General features: G+C 39.3%; 1 protein-coding gene across 1 annotated transcript; it reads right to left on the bottom strand.

Annotated features, from left to right (window-relative positions):
• Positions 1 to 452: 452 nt before the first annotated feature.
• myom1a (myomesin 1a (skelemin)) lies at positions 453 to 19194 on the bottom strand. The gene is made up of 30 exons (XM_010791442.1): positions 19188 to 19194; positions 16734 to 16916; positions 16452 to 16613; positions 15770 to 15911; positions 15254 to 15453; positions 14979 to 15035; positions 14453 to 14577; positions 13649 to 13832; positions 13329 to 13503; positions 11714 to 11835; positions 10616 to 10812; positions 10258 to 10384; positions 9610 to 9794; positions 9308 to 9422; positions 9002 to 9158; positions 8224 to 8330; positions 7813 to 7857; positions 7135 to 7271; positions 6893 to 7037; positions 6203 to 6262; positions 6048 to 6115; positions 5808 to 5933; positions 4024 to 4111; positions 3888 to 3926; positions 3571 to 3676; positions 2404 to 2567; positions 2287 to 2323; positions 2012 to 2034; positions 1669 to 1724; positions 453 to 1179 (listed from the first exon to the last, which is right to left on the bottom strand). The coding sequence occupies exons 1-30, from the start codon at positions 19192 to 19194 to the stop codon at positions 922 to 924; spliced, it is 3597 nt and encodes a 1198-aa protein (XP_010789744.1). The 3' UTR covers positions 453 to 921.
• Between the last annotated feature and the right edge of the window lie 190 nt (positions 19195 to 19384).

Raw genomic sequence — 19384 nt, 5'->3', positions numbered from 1 at the left:
AGCCTGTGCACCTTCATCACAAGGAGTGCCTTCGAAGAGAAAACAGACTTATGTTTAACTTTAGACACTAAATGCTGCAGGGCTTACCTTTATGGTTTCCTTGAAATACAACATTCCTTGACTTTCAAAAAGTTTCTTCGACAATGTCTGAAACCTACACGAGAAGACTTCCAAAAGTATGTAAGCTATGCCTTTATGACAATGCATACGGCTTTCAGGCTGTGTGACACTTAAAGATCCATTTGAAACTGATGTGTTGACCGACATTAGGTTTAACCTGTTCCACCTCTCTTACAAACTGTTATGTCTCCTGCAACAGTTGACTAACGGCACAACATACATGCACACAGTACAGTTCAGACATATAGCTGTTTACAAATAGACACCAAGCATGAGCGTGACATCCACTGACACGTTTCCATTGTCTCACGACACAAAGCAAAAAGCTGGAGGGAAGTTCATGACATCAGTGTTTTCCTTTATTTTTTTACAGTGTATAAACCTCAGGCATGAGTTGGATTCAGAGGTCAAAGGTTTTCCAAATGTAAAACCGTAATAGTTTAAGAAAACGGTGTCTTGCTTTTGCTGGCCTTCATTGCTAAATCAAGGATTAATGACAGGTCAACATTCTCCCAAGATTAAACATAACATTTACTGCTGAAAGGGTCACAAGTGACAGAAAACATATCTAGCAACTAAAAGCACACATTTATCCTCTCTGTATCACATCCACTGTTTGCTTCCTCGACAAGCGATGCCCAAAGCTCTTTAGCCCAGCACATGAAAGACGCAGGAGGAAGCAGCTGTATGAATCATTTATTTAAAACTGCTCAGTGCACCGGCATGTGCCGGGGTAAAATGCTTTGGAGAAAGCCCATTCGTTTATCTTTCCTGCTTTATTTCATTACACTGCATCATACTTTAGCCTTTCTTCTCCTCCTCCTCTGGGTTGTACACGCTGACGGTGAACTCTCCAGCCTCTTTTCCGTACTTGTTCTTCACCAGGAGGGCATATTTGCCAGAGTCAGCCGTGGTGACGGAGGTGATTGTGATGCTGGCAAACTTGCCGTGCTCAAACTTGAGCTGATAGCGCTCATTAGACAGCAGCTCCTTGTCGTTCTTCGTCCAGCTCACCTCAGGTACGGGCTCGCCCCAGACATTTCCAGTCAGGTTCAGGGACTACAGAGAAAAAGAGGAATGCAGGGGTTTAGTGTGTGCAACAAGTCTGGATTTTACAGATTTAAGAGGGAAGGAGACACTCCTAGGAATGAGATAATGGCATAGTAATTTGAAGGGGAGACAGAGCGTTTAAAGGGATAGTTTAAATGTTTTAAAGTGGGGTTGTGTGATGTACTTATCCATTTTCAGTGTATTAACTACAGTATTGCATTCCCCATGCCCACAGTTTGAAGAACTAACAAAAGTACCAGCATGGAAGATACACCATGTACTGCTGTGGACAGGGGCATTAACAAAAAGTATTTTAGCCACTCTAAAACATTATTATCAGTTTAAGTAAATGCTATACTTGGAATTTGTACACAGCCCAGTCAGACAGCCCTTTCCTGAGGAGAACTGAAGTGCTAATATGAATCTTTGCTCTTTTCAAAGCCACCAAACTACTTTATAAGACTTTTAACACAATGTGTTAGTACTGAATTTATTTACCTTGCCCTCCTGGATTGCAACCACATCTGGCAAGCCTCCAACCACACGAGCGCGATCTGAACAGAAAATACAGAGTGAGTCAATAAACAAATGTTAATCATTACTCAGCGTTTCAACCTGTGGAACATCTGCGTGTTGACAACATAATATGAACCAAAACTGACTTTCAAAACTGGTAAATTAACCACCCTCATTCAATATATTTGATTTGACTGTACTGCATACTGTATATGATGTTTTAAATAACTTTTGAAAGTAAGTTTCTTTTTCTTCAATTCCACATTGTAGAAAAATAGCCATTTCATCTTTAACCAGGGAAAAGAACGAATAAATAATGACTTACTTCTTTCTGCGAGGGCTGCCGCCCTGCGGAAGGAAGAACACAGACATTTTTAGAAGCATCTTTTACAGTATCACAGCGCAGAAATGTCGCCAACATTTTTGTTTCCCTTAGCTTTACAATTGCAGGAAATGCATTTTGTTTGTGCTTGTTAAAGGGCTCACAAAGTGGAACAAAGTCTATTTTAAGTTTGTGATGATGTTAGTATTTATTTTTGTAAAGATCCTCTTCAAACGGAGTTACACAACAGCGTCAGATGTGTTTGTTTGTTTACTTACTTGAGCCTCTGGAATTCTTCAAATGCCTCTTCCCATGCTGCACAAGAAAAAAAGTTGTTAAGATCGTTTCACAAGTCTGAAGAACCTTCCCCATTTGACTTTAAACGTTTCACTTACCCTTGCCACTCAGATCAAAGACTCTCTTTACACCATCCTTGCCATCAAAGATGTCCATGGTGTATTTGCCCTTGTCCTTCTCAGTGGGCTCATTGATTTTAAGCCAAAGCTCCTCTCCTGTGACTCCAGACTTAACTCTCTCTGAGACAGAAATCTTAGCATCTCTAATGGAGAAAAAAGGGAAACACAGAGATCAATTAAGGCTAGACTGTTGACTCAAAGTATCGAGTACCCTGAAGAGCAGGATTCAGACAGGAAAGCAGTAATTGCAGCGGCACAATCATCCCTGTATTATACCAAAATGAGAAACGTGACCTCACTACCAGTTGGGGAGATTTCGTCCCCATCTGTGGATTGTTTTTTATATAATTCATGGGAAGATTGTGCAGGAGAGCTGATAGGGATAATTATAGTCAAAATAGTGCAATATTAGGCATCAGAAACTAATTAACTATGGCAGCAAAAAATATTTATGAGTGCAAAAATACTCCTTCATATTCCATTTACTAATTGATCACAGACATGTTCAATCACCCCAAAGCCTTTTGAGATCATTTACTTGCAAGCTTTGAAAAACAAAAAGCCTTTTCTTCGCAAACATCACATGGAAAACACGACCAACTGATTTGAGAGGGACTGAACAACCTGTTGCTATTAAGCTGAAAAACTGGCTGTTGGAAAAACATAAACGCATATTTAATATGTTTTGTAATATATTTTGTGTTTCATGCATCCTTATTATTTATTTGTAGGAATAGTATTATTATAATATTTTGGAATGTTAAGTCTTATCTGTACATTTCTGTAATTTGTGCGTGTATGTATTTTTTTCTAATTGTTTTTTACTAGCTGTATTCTTTGAGTGTGTTTTTCTTTTGATACATCTAGTGTTTACCCAACACCAAGCACTCAGGTGGAGCTTACACCAAGGCCAAATGTCCTATCTTGCTATGAAATTGAAAGTGAAAACATTTAATGGGTTTTTCCTGAAAATTGAGCCTGTCATTTTCTGTAATCCTGCTGACAAACAGACAAAAACACAAACTGAACTGAACAAATAAGCTCCATGGCAGAGGCTAACAAAGTAAAGTAAAGCAAATACTTGATGAGAATGGAAAAGTTATTTTGAAATCCTATATGTAAGTGAATAATGTTGATTTGACATACTTTTGAAGCCATCCAACACGCAGCTCCTCATTGTAATACGTGACCGAGGAGGAGAGGATGATGCCGTATTCAGTACTGACGATTTTGATATCAGAGGAGGAGTGGGCTGGAGGGAAAAGAATAAAAGTCAAGTTTTTATCTACATCCCATGGAAAACATATTTAATAAGTGGTATATAAAAAAATCATATTTAAGCATTTAAGTCGGTAGCCTTTTAATGGTTTATGCAGTGAAAATACTTTTTCTGCTTCTTTCTGTGGCTTTTTCTGCTGTGTGATGCTCAATTACTGCTCGGTGTTTTAAGTTTAATGACTCACCAATAACCCTGAACAGCTCGTTCATTACAGCCTGGTATCCTGGGAGAAAAAGATGAGAACCACAGTTATTCACTTTTCTTTAAGCAACACTGACAGGACTGAGTTTCCCTCTCATAATTCATGGACAACGCTTTACCTGCATCTGTCAGATCGAAGGAGCTCTTATCTTTGCCTCTCTCGTCCCTCAGGACCACATCGTAAACACCTTTGTCAGCCTTGGAGATCTACAGTTCAAGGTAAAACAACTTTAGTATCCTTGAGGCAGTAATGAATTTCCTTCTAAATCAAACAGAGGGGAACACATTATTATTCTTGGGACAGATATAAGAACAGGACAAAGACCAACTAAGCAGAAAAGCCAAGCTTTTCCTCTGCCCAGGATGCTTCAGGCATTAAAAGGAAAACATGAATAAGGTAAGACGAGAAGGAAATATTTATAGGCGTGAACTTAGGGCAGCAAGCAATATGTCCAGACTTTGGCTCTTGGCGGCGGCGGCACGTCCTCTGCAGTTGCCTTTTTTCCTTCTTTTCCTTTCGGTTTCTCCTGCTTAATAACGCACTGTGAATTAGACAGATAAGCCAGTTAATGCAAGTGCGATGGACAGGAGTGGCTGTGGACGGGCCACATCTCCTGAGCTCATGCAATGACACCAACCCTCTTTTCATGAGTGATGATGATACAGTTTCAATGTACAGGTACCTTGAAACATCAATAAAACTTCACTGGCACAAACAGAAAAGGGGCTGTATTACAGAAACTGCCTATCTTTTGTCTTAAGTTAAAAACCAAAGAGTTATGAAGACAGGATTTTCACAATTTGGTATTAGAGAAGCAAATTTCACCTAACTTTAGGAACCTTATCTTACTTCATCATGTTTATCTTAGTATAGGTGATGTTATTATTTGTAAACTTTGATGTCTTTGACCTTTCTACCCATGCAGCTGTTCTCTTATTGTTGAGTTAAAGAACTTTGTAAACGTTTTTGTCATTGAAAAAATACAAGAAAGCAGATGACTTAGAGGTGTTGGAAACATCTCTGGAGAAATCAAAGTACATACTTTTTTCGTGAATTTACAGCTAATGAGGGTTTTGTCATCAAGCTGCAATACGACGTTAGGGTCTGCCTTCCATATAATAAACCTCTGACTTAATTAAATTCGCCTGCTGACATTTGGTTGGTTGTAGCTAAGCAACCAAAAAGGCGGACTAATATTCTCTGGTGGAAAGCGAAAGTCAGGACTTCTTCACATGTATCCTCAAAGTTTATTTGATGTTATGAGAGTGTTTGAGAACGTTTTGGGTCTTTGTGTTCATCTGTAATGGCTTTTTCCCTGAATCCCTTTTTTTCTTCTTAACCCTCATTATCATGGTTACGAAAAAGTTGAGATTGGATCCTCAAGATAAAAAGTTTCTGTATTATAGCCCCAGATTAATATCCTTAAAACAAGGACAGATTTCCAGTTTTAAATGTTTTGAGTATATTGGCCAGAGGAGTCAAATAGAATATAGTGTTAGTCATGAAATGAATGAATGAATCACACAGATAAACCATATACTGTATATGGGCACACATGTTGCAAAGCTTGTCCTATAAGTCTATAAACCTCAAATAAGGATTTAAATCTTCAAAATAGTGCCAATTGTACCCAGTAGGCTTATTTGAATTCCCCAGTGCGACATGCTGACGTGCCGAGTCCAGCAGCATTACAGCAGGCCTCGAGGACAGGAATATTTCTAGTGTTTCATCATTTATGATGAAACACACTGTGTGTCAGAGAGGGATGGTTGGCAGTGAAGCATCTAGTCTAGTCTAGCTCTACGATGGAAGCACAGCTGCAGCACAAGCGGCACTTTCTCTCCTCTTCACTCAGGAGCTCACGACTCCTCACAATGAACGGCCTCTGTCTAACGGGCTGACCTTTCCGATATTAAAGGTCAGATGGCCGTCCTTTCTCTCGATTTTCGCGGCGTCCTCATCATCCTCTGCAATTTCAATTTTGTCCTTGGACCAGGTGATCTGAGTCTCTGGTTTGATATTTCCAATCTGTGTGGAGAAAGAAGAGAGATAGGGTTAAGTTGCACCACCTGAATAGCAGCCATTTGTGAGGCTCCTTAAAAAAAAACATGAACAGCAGTATCAAACAGCTACTTTTCTTACCTTGCATTTCAACAGCACATTGCATTCTTGAGTAACAGTGAAGCCAATGTACTCGACAAAGTGAGGACCTGTTGATATTACATTTAAAATATTTATCAAGATGCACTTCAGCAATTGTGTTAAACTTATGTAATGGAAAAGTAAAAATACCTTACCCTGTTTCCTGACCCATTCTGCCCTCTCAAACTCAGATTTCTTCTGAAGCGCCCTGAATTCTAGGTAACAAAAGGTGCATCAGAAAATCAGCTGACAGACAAAACAGTAAAGAAAGGTTGTCTTCTGCTGCCCCTCAATGGACAAGAACTTTAACTGCAGCAGATGCAATACACCCAGCAGAGGGAGGCTTTCAGTGCGTAACCTTCAAAAGTGCTCTGTGTGTTGGGGGGGCCTATTTGATGTCAACAATTTTAGTTGATATTAAAACAAAAGACTAAGCACAACATAAACATGGATGTTGATACTGAATTAGAGGGGTCTTTATTTTTAAAGACTGATTCAAAAGGTGTGGGGAAAATATGCATGTCTAGGCTGGCGTATAGGTGTTTATATGTCAGTTTTGTTCATATGTGGGTAGTGGGTATTTGTACAAACATTTTACAATACATTTTTAAGAGGCTACATATGAAGTGATTGACATAAGGATATGCATACATCTATGTGCTTAAGGTAAACTGCATCATTATTCAATATATTTTCTATTTGTATTGATTTTAAAATCTTTGGGTCTCTTAAGTTTAAAAAAGAAAAATGTACAAACGCAAGGGAAAAAAAAGTGCAATTTATATTTGTCTTTCTATCCAAATAGAAAGAGAGTTAAAAAAAAAAATGGATATTTGAGGTCTTACCATCTCCAATGAGCACCAGACTGGTCGTCCCCTTAGCTTTGCCGTCCACCAGGTTGAAGGTGAACGTTCCCTCGTCAGTGACCTCCAGAGAGTCCATGAACATTTCAATAATTCCGGTGGACTTGTTGAAGTTCACTGTGTATTTCTGGAAACAAAAAGATATAAAATCCCAATCAAGATCAGGTCGTGGAACATTCACCATCCCAAAGACACAGGACAACGTTTTATGTTTTTATTCGCACCTTGTTGTCTGTAATGATGGCATTATTGAAGACATAGTCCACAGTGCAGGCGGAGCTGCATTTCTCCACCTGAGTCCAGAAACGCACGCGACCCTTCTCCAGCAGATCCATGGCCATTTCATTCTTGAAGGGGATAACTGGAGACAAGCACATTTTTTAAATGTTTTTGTATAAGCTATGCATGTAACAATGGTTTGGTAACTACTACGTTCACAGTAGTCTGCCCTGATTTTGAATGCATTCAATTCACAGGCTTGGGACTAATTTACAAAGATATCATATGCCAATTTTAATACAATAAGTTACATTTATTCCAACTGCAAAAATTATTATTGGGCTATTCCAGATATTTAAAATGGAAGAAGAAATACACCTCCTGTTCAGACTAATGTGCCACATTTTGTAATGCTTGCACAATAAAGAAATAAAGCAATATCTCAAAAAAGATGATAATTGATATTATCTATTAGTTTTGATGGTGTTTGACCATTGCTCATTGAATCAATATACATTGATCCAAATAGATTTCTCGTCACACACCTAGTAACTATCATTTCCAAGAAAGATCTGTATTTTTAGAAAGTATTTTTCTTTAGTTAGTGATAGATATGCAACTTCTTGATAAGGGAAAAATAAACCATGGTATAAGAAGGATCTGTGATGTGGCGGGATATTCACCTGGGAACTTGTGGTCATGGCTGATGTCCAGAAGACGTTTGAGACCTGTTGAGTAACAACAAAAGCAACAAAATGTGTAAGTGTCAAAACCTTTCACCATCAAATACGAGTCTTACTTCTATCTGACAGTTTTCTTATTATGTATGCAGTTAAAAAATACTCCATGTCAAGTAGAACCTCTGATTGAAACACAACTTGACAGACATACACACACTGAACAATTTGAGGGAACAAGACAAACACAGTGTGTAACAGAGGTCAATTTGTCGCAGCTGTTGAAACACGACAACAGAGACATGATGACACAGTCCTTCAAGTCCTTCTCACACCTTTGGCACTGACGTCACCCGAAAGAAATAACAAGAGAATCAAGTTTCAGAAGCAGAGATGCCAGGACTGTGGGCGACTCACCCTCCTCAGTGAGAGTGTAGCTGGAGGAGAAGCCCTCAGTGTTGGTGACAACGCAGGAGAAGGTGCCCAGGTCCTCCAGGGAGGGACTGTTGAAGATGGCTCTGGACCTGCAGGCGAGGTTATAAATCTTTAATTTTATATTGATTTTGACTGCTTTTGCTAGTTTTTGTTTGGTTTCAGTTCTTCTGAAAGGTTAGGTTTTTATATATTATGCATGATTTTGTGAGGTCCAGGTATAATGTATATAGAGATGTTTAATATCTAATGATATAATTGCTAAATATACAAACAAAAACATATTATAAGAGAGCTGTGTAGGATCGGCCATCATATTCCATTGTTTTTTTATTTGGGAATCAACACTTTCACTAGCACATTTAAAAGAAAACCGTTAAATGTTATTCCAACCCCATCTGGTTAACATTACCTTAGCTAAGTAGCTTTGTTAAATGACATTTGAAACCATATTCAAACCATCACTTTTGTCATTTAATTCGTCAAAAATAACAAAATATAATTAATTGTTAAACATGTGCATTCGCCTGGAATACCAAGTATGTTCCATTTCTGTCCAATGTCATGAAAAATGACATAAATTATTGCTCTGATTATTTATTTCATCATGATAACCCTGCCTGGAGTTGAAGACCAATGAATACAAAAATGAATGTGAACAATTTAAAGAACTGCATTTGCACACAAGCCTTGAACAAGAGCAAGAGGGTTATTTTGGTCCCTGGATGTTGCATGAGGAATTGGTCACACAAATTATACTCACTTTCCCCCTTTAGTAACCATGGTAAGGCGAGAGGTGTCTGTAATGGTCTTGTAGTTCTTGGACCAAACAAACTCAGAGCCCTCCTTCATCTCAGAGCACTCAAAGACCATGGAGATCACACCGTCATCATCCACATCCACATAAATCTCATTGGTGCCTGAGGAAATGAGAGTAAATGATTACAGTGTGTGTGCATCTAGTAAATTCATACATCAGTATAAAGAAATAGAAACGTTCCCTTGTTTCCAGCCCTGCGTAGGAACACTATGTGGTTGAAAGTGTGAGTTATGTAACAATCACACTCACCAGGTCGAGTCTGGGACAGGATTGGACCTAAGGCTGCTGAGGACTTTCCGACGCCGGCCAGATTTTGAGCGCGCACGCGGAAAACGTAGGAAGCACCCGCCTTCATCCCCGTCACCTGAAGCAGCATGTGAGCAGTCCAAGGAAGAGAGAGTTAAGAGAACACTGTCGCCCTTATTTCACATGAAAATATCTCATGAAGATACAAGCTGAAGGCCATATTGATCAAACTTAAAATATGTCCTCTGCTAAAAAATAAAAGCATTTCAAGAAGATCCATTGTAACTTATAAACATCCTGCTCACCTTCATGTATTTGCCCTTGTTGGCTTTCTCGTGAGCAGCCTTCCAGCCTGCCTCTCCAGCAGAGGCCAGCTTCAGGTCCAGATAGTATCCATTGACAGGAGTGCGGCCACTGAATATAGGCGGCTCCCACAGCATCACGGCCGAGGTGTCACGGACCTCCAGCGCATGAAGACCCACAGGAACACCTTGGAGCATGAATAAAGAAATATCTTAAACAAATTGGAACTGGTTAACACAAAAAGAAACTAAGTATGACAAAGATTTACAATTGAACACATCAAGAAAATAATATACATCCAGTGATATAGGTGTACTGCAATACATGTGCACATTGTGTTTGGTTATATTTCAAGCTCTAAAGACACTCTTAATAAGAAATTCCATTATACAAATATACATATATATTTCTTATCACAAAATGTATTTTAATGGTCTCATGAATAGATTATCTATCCGAAATGCATTGTGCCCAAAACAAACTGGTAATTGACTATTGTCTCAACATTATTTGGTTCAGTCTGTTTTTCTTGTATTCATAACTTTGAATGATTAATTGATCATCATCAGCCTCAATCGGCTAGTTAATTAATCATCCAATTGTTTCCTATTTAATATTTACTGACATATACCTTTATTCTTTGTTCATACCTGGCAAAGTAATGGTCCATTCCTTGCACTCTATCGCTGAGCTGGGCAGAGAGGCTTTACTCACACCTGCCATGTTCATAGCGCGCACCTGGAACTGGTACAATACGTTCTCCTTCAGGTTCTCAGCCTAAAAACAGAAATTAAGGTAATGAGATATAAATAAAACACCTCTTTTGGGCTATTTTCCAGACAAACATGAATTACCAAGTACATAAACTTATTTGAGCTTCATGAGATAATAGGTCAAAACTGCAGTTAGAAATTACACGTAACATTGTGAGGTCTTTTATTGAATTTCTTCTTTTTTTTTTTATTGAAATTATTTCATTGAAATGTGGTTACAAATAAACACACTTACTTTATAGGAGGGAGCAGGCAGTGCCTTGTGGTTCATCTCATGCCATTTTCCAACAACGCCTCCCTTCACGGTCCTGTAGTCCACAAAATATCCCCGGATATCAGCTCCTCCATTGAAAGAGGGCTCAGTCCAGGCCAGCGTCATGTAATCCTTCACAGCCTCCACCAGGGTAACATTGGTGGGGTTTCCAGAGATGGCTGTAAAGAAAGTTGATAAAGTGGTCAATATTTATTATGAGAAATGCGAAGAAGTATGTTGAAATAACTAATATTCCGATTTTCAGACCCCATTTTGTTTTCCTTTTAAATGATAAATGACATCTAATATGGCCTGAAATAAGCAAAATATAACATAGATCTTAGTTCATATTAGTTTACATTTGAACATGCAACATGCTTTGGACACAAGCAACAACACTGTATTAGGGTCATTGTAATGTATAATGTACTTACACTCAAGGCCAGAAGCAGGACAACTTTCACGCTACGAAAATCTCCGAAAGTCGCACCAGACTCTCATTATGTTCATGCTCTTTAAGAACACAAATGTTTTAGCCATCACCTTTGTAAAATATCAACACAAAACTCAGAAATCAATACTTGCATACAGCAAAAGCATTGTAAATCATTGTCTACTTTGCTATTTAACCTTGTCATTAATAAACGACGGTATGGAAAACAGCAAAATATGATAGAGTCAGTCAATGTTAGCGATGACAGGCAGACACATGCAAATAAATCAACATGCAGTCACATATTTGTGTGCCTCTTGCATTCATCAAACTCAGGATAACATGCACAAGACAAGATAAATGGGCAACTGTTTCGGAACAAACTCTCAGAAGCTTTTATTAAGTGATTTAAAGTGATCTGATTTAAAATTAAATAACTGATTTTTGGTAAGGAAAAGGAAAATAAATAATGAAAGTTAACGTGTGTGTGAATGTGTTGAAATACAAGTGTACATTCTCAGCCGTGAATCCCTGGATAAATATATGTTTAAAAATAGCTGAGAGGAAGTAGCAGAAGGGGAGAGTATGGCTTGAACGCTACAGGCAAAGTGAATAATGGAGATGAGGGATGTGATCATGACACTCACAGACGGCAGCTTGCACAACCACAGCTTCAGAGTTGACGGAGCTCAGGCTGTATCCTGCAGCGTTCACTGCCTTCACTCTGAACACGATGTTTGTCCCGGTAGTCAGGCCGTGGCACACAAACCTAAAAACAGTCAAAGATGTAAAGAGTCATATAATATTGACTGAGATTTCACCAACAGTAGGATTGAGAAATAGTAAAAGCTACATTTGCATTCAATACAATTACAAACAAAAAATTGAACTTATAGCTACACAAAGGCTTGGGGTCATACTAAAGAAAAGGGAAATATGTTGTTAGCATTAGCATTATTGCTAATAGCTATTCAAAAGTAGCTTAGCTAACCAACCACGGCTTTTTATTACATTACATTACATTGCATTTAGCTGCGATACTATATGTACGCTTTCAAAAACATAAAAAACGTATTAAAGTTCTTAATTTACAAATGAAAAAAAAAGTTCAAAAGCCATATATGAAAGACACTCACTCCCTAATGTAATACACTCAGGAGGTTAGTTGTTTGGTTTGTTATCACTTTTAGCAAATATTCCTGCAGAACTGAGTTACTAACAAATGTTAGCTGACTTCAATGCTTTTCTGTAACAGATCATATATTTTATCCACTGGAGCAAAACAATGGAGCCTATACAAAAATATAGATCCGACAACCATGAGCAAATTGTGTTAGTGTAGTTTTGTAATAAATGAATCTACTTAGTGTAATTCAAATAAATGTCTGTTAAGTCACCAGCTATTCATCACCAAACAAAATGGTGACAACAAAGACAACAACGGCCCGTCCACACAGCAGCGTTAAAAAATCTTCCAACGCTTCTGCCCATTCCTCTTGCAATGTGATGGTGCTCGTCATTTGGCCCTTCGCTTTGCGCCGAACCTGAATTTGTCGCGGGAAGCAATAGCGAAGATTTCCAGGATTTTCAGGATTCAAAAGTTGAGCAATGTTCAACTTTTGAAGCTGAGGTGGAAGCGTCAGCCAATCAAATCCTGTTTATGCAAATCTGACAGTACAAGCGCTAGCCAATCAAACCGCGTGTAAGGTGGGAGAGCCAGACCGCAGTTCATTTCCTCATATTCCAAACGAGAAATTACGGTAGCAAATCACCCGGTTCTTTACGACCAGTAACTATTTACCGGGATACAAACCGGAGGAACCAGGCATGGAGGGAGGTGGCAGAGACAGTGGGTGAAACTGGTAGGTTTTCACCTGTTTGGGGAGTTTATATATATATTGCTCGCATAAAATCCCCGGGGTTTTTTGCTTTGTATGTCGGGGGCGGGAGATTCATGTGATTGGTTGTTGGTCGCGTTGCTCGCAAAAAATCCCCAAGCTTTCAGACACGCCCACCTTCAAGATTTTCAAGATTTTTTTAACGCTGCTGTGTGGACGGGCACTTAGATAAATGTGATGTAACTTCAACTAGTATTTCATTTTTGCACATTATATCCCCTTTAATCTTCTTTTTATATTTTCCCAGTTTTTGGTCATCAACTTAGAACACCAAAAAAACATTTGAAATGGAATCAACTCATCTTTTTAAGCAATGAATGGCTTGTGAATTCACGAACCTAGTTTTATCTTTAGCTGCACTTACCTGGTCTTCTTGACAGGTTTGTTGTTGCAAGGTGTCCATTCATCTGTGCCCACCGCACTGTATTCGATGTAGTAGCCGGCCAGGTGTTTGACCTCCTTAGAGGCGCTCCAGAAGACGACCACGGAGGTGTTGGTGTTCCTGGTGGCCACTGGACTGCCAGGAGCTGAGGGCAGGTCTGTTAAAAGAGAGATATGCATGAAAATAAGGAAGATGTTATGTTTGGATCAACATAATGCAGAGGGGAACAACAGTCTATTAACTAACTAATGAAGGAATACAGCGATAACAAGCTGTACATCAAATTTAAGTGCAGGCCTCACCCAGTTTATCTCCGACCGTGATGTCTCCTGTGGATTCAGAGGGCTCGCTCACACCAGCGGAGTTACAGGAGCGAACGCGGAAGCTGTAAGATTTTCCCTCTGCCAGGTCGAACAGGGCGAAGCGAGGAGACTTCACTGGCATGCCGGTGTTCGCCCTCTGCCAGGTGTCTGACTCAGAAATACACTGCAGGCGACAGAGAGACAAGGACATGTCAGTAAAGAAGCAGACAATGGTAAAGGAAAGGCTTCTTATACAATAAATATTTGTTGCATTATTTTGTATGTTGTATTAAACTGCTGTAAATGTTTAAAGTTGTACTCCTTGGCACATTATTGAGTAATTTAATCTATAGAAATGCATTATATTCATTTAAAATCATGATATGTACGGGGTAACAATGTATTTCAGCTCAGAGAAAACATCGGCTTTGTGAATTTTCAAGCTAATCCAAGAGGGTTTTTGAAAATGATATTAAACTTGTGTAAAAGGAGAAACATTTTAAACACATAAAGTAACATTAAATCCTACAGTTTATCACAACATTTCACCACAAATCTAGGGAAACATGGTTTTCACTGGAAAGGAAGAGGATGAAAAACTGTATTCGGAGAGGTAAGTTAAGATGTCTGACACGTAGAGCCTCTTAAAGGTAGTGGGGTAGAAGAACATTTTAAAGAAGAGTAACAGTTTATTTGCATACATTCCACCACTGCCATGTGACTTGTAGCTTATAATAAGGCAATGTGATCTTTCATGTTGCATCTCTTCATCACTGTATGCATGTTTCCACCACCTTTCCTCACCTTCTCGATGTAATACATGACTCCTTCATGACCGCGCTGCATCGGAGGCTTCCAGGCGAGCACCACGTAGCTCTTGGTCGCCTCAGTAACCACAACATCAGAGGGTTCTCCGGGGACAACGCCCACTGAGGATCACAGAGAAATTCACTTAAACAAGTCACTTAAACAAGTCACTTGGGATGGTTATCATTCAAAAACCTTAAATACTTAAAAACACAAAAAAAAATTACTTTCAATATTTTAGTTTGAGGAATAGAATCATGTTTTCCTACGAGTGCCGAACAAGCAACTTTCCCTGAGTCCCTAATGTCTAACATTTAAAAAGAAATAAAAGAAAGTCAGGAAAAATCCATTTAAGTAATCATTAAACTAGACTTACAAATCTCAGATAATATGGAGAATGTATTTGTGTTTGATCGCCTGCCCTTGAAGTCATTATAACATGTCATTTGAGTTTTAACTGCTGTCACATCTGAAAATAAAAATGTAGAACAAACAAACCTAACAGAGTTTAAAGCTGCCTTACCGGTGGTATCCTCCTCTGTGAACTTGATAATCCCAGTCCAAGGAGCTGAGGGGCCAGCTGTTGGGAAAAGTAAAGACAAAATAACATAAGGTAAAAACTTTATTGATTCCACACCAGACAATGTGCATGTTACGGCATCTTAAGAATCAAAAAAGCAAAGTAAAAAAGGGAATGTTGACACAAAATGACACATGACAAAGTAACAACCAAAAATACAATTAAGGTAGAATACAGCAGTCACTTTACAGATATGTCCATGATGTATAATTGTTTACCTCTGAGGCGGGCTCTGTCGGAGGGATCCATGGCAACCACAGCCTCAGAGACACGGGATGGATGGCTGACTCCTGCCTTGTTCAGGGCGCGCACTCTGAACACGTAGGAGCGGCCCTCCACCAAACCGGTGACGGGGAAGCGGGCGTACTTCACCGGGGCGTCGTTACACTGAGCCCAGTGGTGAGTGCCCACCTCGCACCTGCACAGAAAAACACATTGAATTTATAACATGTGATCCAACCCAATTGTGCCCATAACTGACACAATGAGTTCATGGGCTTGCATAAGAACAAATCTAGAAAGTGACATTTATTTGTCAAGATGGCAGTTTGGTCAAAATCTAGAAAAAGGTTGCCATTGTACCTGCAGAGTTAGCATTACAATAAGCAGCATAGATAGAACCAGTATATCCTGAATGGAAGACTGTATAATTGCAAAAAGAGATCAGATGAAATTGAATAATTAATTATCTGGCAAATAATTAACGCAATAAAATAAATATTGAGCATCCCAACCTGTCGATGTAGTATCCCAGGATGGAGCTGCTGCCCTCCACCGCCGGCTGCTTCCAGGTCACCACCACGTAGTCCTTGTTGGCATCATGACAGTGTACATCCAGGGGAGCCACGGGAAGCCCCTCCACCTCCACATCAGCATCTGGAATAGCAACACCATATCACAGAGGGCACACTTGTGAGTGGTGCTGTTTCCTAAATCAGGCTGATCTCCATTACATTCTAAGCTTCCATGTTCTGACCCACTTACGCCATTACAGTAAAGCGTGTCCGGCAGCACTGTAGCTATAATAACTTAGTTTACATGTTGGTAACATAAAAGGGGAATCTGAAAAGTCCTCATAAACTGCTGATTGTTATTTTAGATCACCCTCTCTGTGACATCCAGACAGATATAGAACCAACATTCATCTGAGGAAACCAAACACCTCAGAGAGTTATGTCACTTAAAGACACAGCAGAAATGAATGGTTCCCGACCACATCTGTGTTTGTGGTGATAAAAAATGTGTTGCTTTACTTTGCACGTATCACTTTTGTTCCAAACGGTACGATTAAGCGCATATTTGGCTTCATAGCTTATCTCAATTTTCAATATAATACAAAACTAAGAAACTGATTTTCAACAGTTTGTGAATTTGTAATGAAATCAGCTTCAGGTGAAATATCTACGGGCATCTTACCTCTCACAAACACATAAGCAGAGTAGGTGTCAAAGCCAGATTTGGTGTTGACACGCATGGTGTACATGCCCTCGTCTTCCTTGTTGAGGTGGACCAATGTGAGTGTGGCACGCTCCCCAGACCAGAGGGTTTGGACCCATTTAGAGGGCTTCAATGGGACAGCTGATGGGAGAAGTTCAAACTCAAGAATGAATGAATGGATACATGAAGGTACATACATTTAAAGGTCATTTGCAATATTTCTAAAGAGGAAAATTAAGCAATATTCACATTTCTACTTACAGTCTCTGTACCACACGACCTCAGGCTGGTATTTTTTCACAGTGGGATAAACAATGACAGAGCAGCCCAGACTCATTGTCTCGCCTTCATTGCCAAAAGCCACTTCAAATTTCTCAATGATGGTGGTTCTAAAGGTGACACCGTGCTCAGCGCAGAAACCGTCTACAGNTGTGCCTTGGCAGTCTCAAGAAGCACACATATTGTATAAATAAGCATGTAAACACTGTGGACCTAACCTCCTCTAGGGGGGTCCTCACCTCCTCTAGGGGGGTCCTCACCTCCTCTAAGGGGGTCCTCACCTCCTTTAGGGGGGTCCGGGGGCATGCTCCCCCGGGATTTTTTTTTTTAAATATTGAAGTTAAAAGCATCAATCTGGTGCACTTTGAGAGCAAAATTAAGAGATCTATGGATACATTTCTCAACACCCATATGAAACAAAGCTGTAACAGATTTTTCTTTATGGATATTTTACAAATCTCTTAAACTGTATTCTTGTTTTGTCATATAGTATTTCATAACTGTTTTTCATTTATTCTCTCTGGCTGTCCATCTCATAATGTTCACATATAAACTAGCTGTCACTAGGAATATCATTCAGAAGAATTATAATTTCTTCACTCAGGATCAACTGTGTACTGTAAGGCAGCGTCTAGCTTCATGTCGAACAGTAAGTCAACATTTCCGAGGGAGCTTTCTTTGAAATCACCAGGTAACGCTAAAAAACATTACATTTAGATTGTATGACAAAGTGTTTATTTAATATATCTGGCTAGCTATAGCTACTTGCTAACAGTTTAGCTTACCCCCGCGATTCAAAGTAACGTCAACGTTGCTTTGCTTACATGTTCGCATAACTTGGAAGTTTACTGACATTTACATACCTTGTTTACCTGGCTCAAGTGGTGGATCTGGGGTTGTTGTGTGAGCTACCACTTGAGAATTGTCGTCTTTTTTAAGATTTTTTAAGATTTTTTTTTTCTTATATCCATCTACAAAAAGTCAAGAGTCCGACTGACAGTTTAAACATTGTCACGGGATAGGTACCTGTCAGCCAATAAGACACGTTTATTTCCATGCAACTCTCTGGTTGGTCTGGTGTCTTGCCTCTGTTGCATTCACTGAACACGGGAAATTACACTCCTGCCGTCCTCTCTAGTGTCATGATGAGGTTCAGGTAAGGCACTGTTAACGTATTATATTATTGACTCAATAATATAATACATGACTTTGAGAGTAGGCAATCTAGGCATATTAACACAATTAATTAAACATACTTATCACGGCGACGGTGTACTGAGATTTTTTTTTTTTTCAATTTTTTTGTTTTTGTTTTGTTTGCTAGGGGGCCCCTTAGTGGCTGCAGGCCCCTAAACGGCCGCCTATTTCGCTTAATGGGTCGAGCCGAATCTGGAATACATCATATTTAAATCAATTCCATTTTCAAAGTTTAGTCTGTTTGTATAAAGTCCTCCAGATATATTACAAACACACAAAGTTTAACCTTCAAATGGACTTTGTTTGGTAATGACAAACATTTTATGACATCCTTCCTGATATTGCGAGTACCTTGTTAGATAGATAGATAGATAGATAGATAGAGCTTTATTGTCTCCCTTAGGAGACATTTGTCTTGGGCATCAAGATAATAAACATAAAACATTTAGGACAATCAGTCATAGATACAGAACAGAGATCACATATCACATGGCAAAGAAACAAACAAGAAACATACAGGTACAGCACTTTCCCTATTGCACATATCCCTATTGCACATACATAAATCAAATATTGCACTTTCCCTATTGCGTTCATACATCATCAAATAATGCACTTTTCCCTATTGTATTTAAACATAAATCAAATAGTGCACCTTCCCTACTGTATGTTCGTTTAAAAGCCTAAACATCTCGAACATAGGAGGCATTATAATATGTTTGACAGGAGTTAACCCTACCCTTATGGCATGTAGTTGTTTTAATCAAAAATGTAAATTTAAAGTCTGGGCTAAACAAATTCATGATGGAAACCGTGTGGATGCATCTGGAAATTCCTTATCTGAGAGAACACTTGTAGACTGTACAGTTTGTAACATGATATTCCCCGTCACCTGTGAGTCGAGCTCATTCCTGGTAGCGACAGCCAATCACGTTCACGTCTGCTACCAACATTTCACCAAGATTCTACCAAGAATTGAGAGCTCTGGCCAATCAGCGCCCGTATTGCTACCAAGAATTGGCTCCGCATCAACCAAGAATTGACCAATCAGCGTCTCCGTAGGCGGGGTATACTCTGCGGACGCCGCGAGCGAGAGATGAACTGTTTCCCAACATCACAAGTAAATACATCATCCTTTAACTATGTTGTCAACGCTTATAAACTGTCATATTAGATGTATAGATATATTTTAAGTAAACAACATGTTGCTCAGGGACATTTTACGAATGACTAGCGAACCGGACATGTCCCGTTCCATGTATGTGATGTTTACCGGTAGCGGATTATTATGTACATGTATCGTCAATTTAATGTTGACATATCTGGCTAAATAACATGCCTGTTTTTGACATTACCCAGCTAAAGTTAAGGACTAACGTAACTACGGTATGAGCTAGAGAGCATCTCGGACGGGACGGAGCGAGCGAGCGGAGCTT

This window comes from Notothenia coriiceps, unplaced genomic scaffold, assembly GCF_000735185.1.
Source record: "Notothenia coriiceps isolate Sejong01 unplaced genomic scaffold, NC01 NC01_scaffold00035455, whole genome shotgun sequence".
NCBI lineage: Eukaryota > Metazoa > Chordata > Actinopteri > Perciformes > Nototheniidae > Notothenia > Notothenia coriiceps.
The sequence above is the reverse complement of the archived record's forward strand: the minus strand, read 5'-3'. Positions and strand labels throughout refer to the sequence as shown.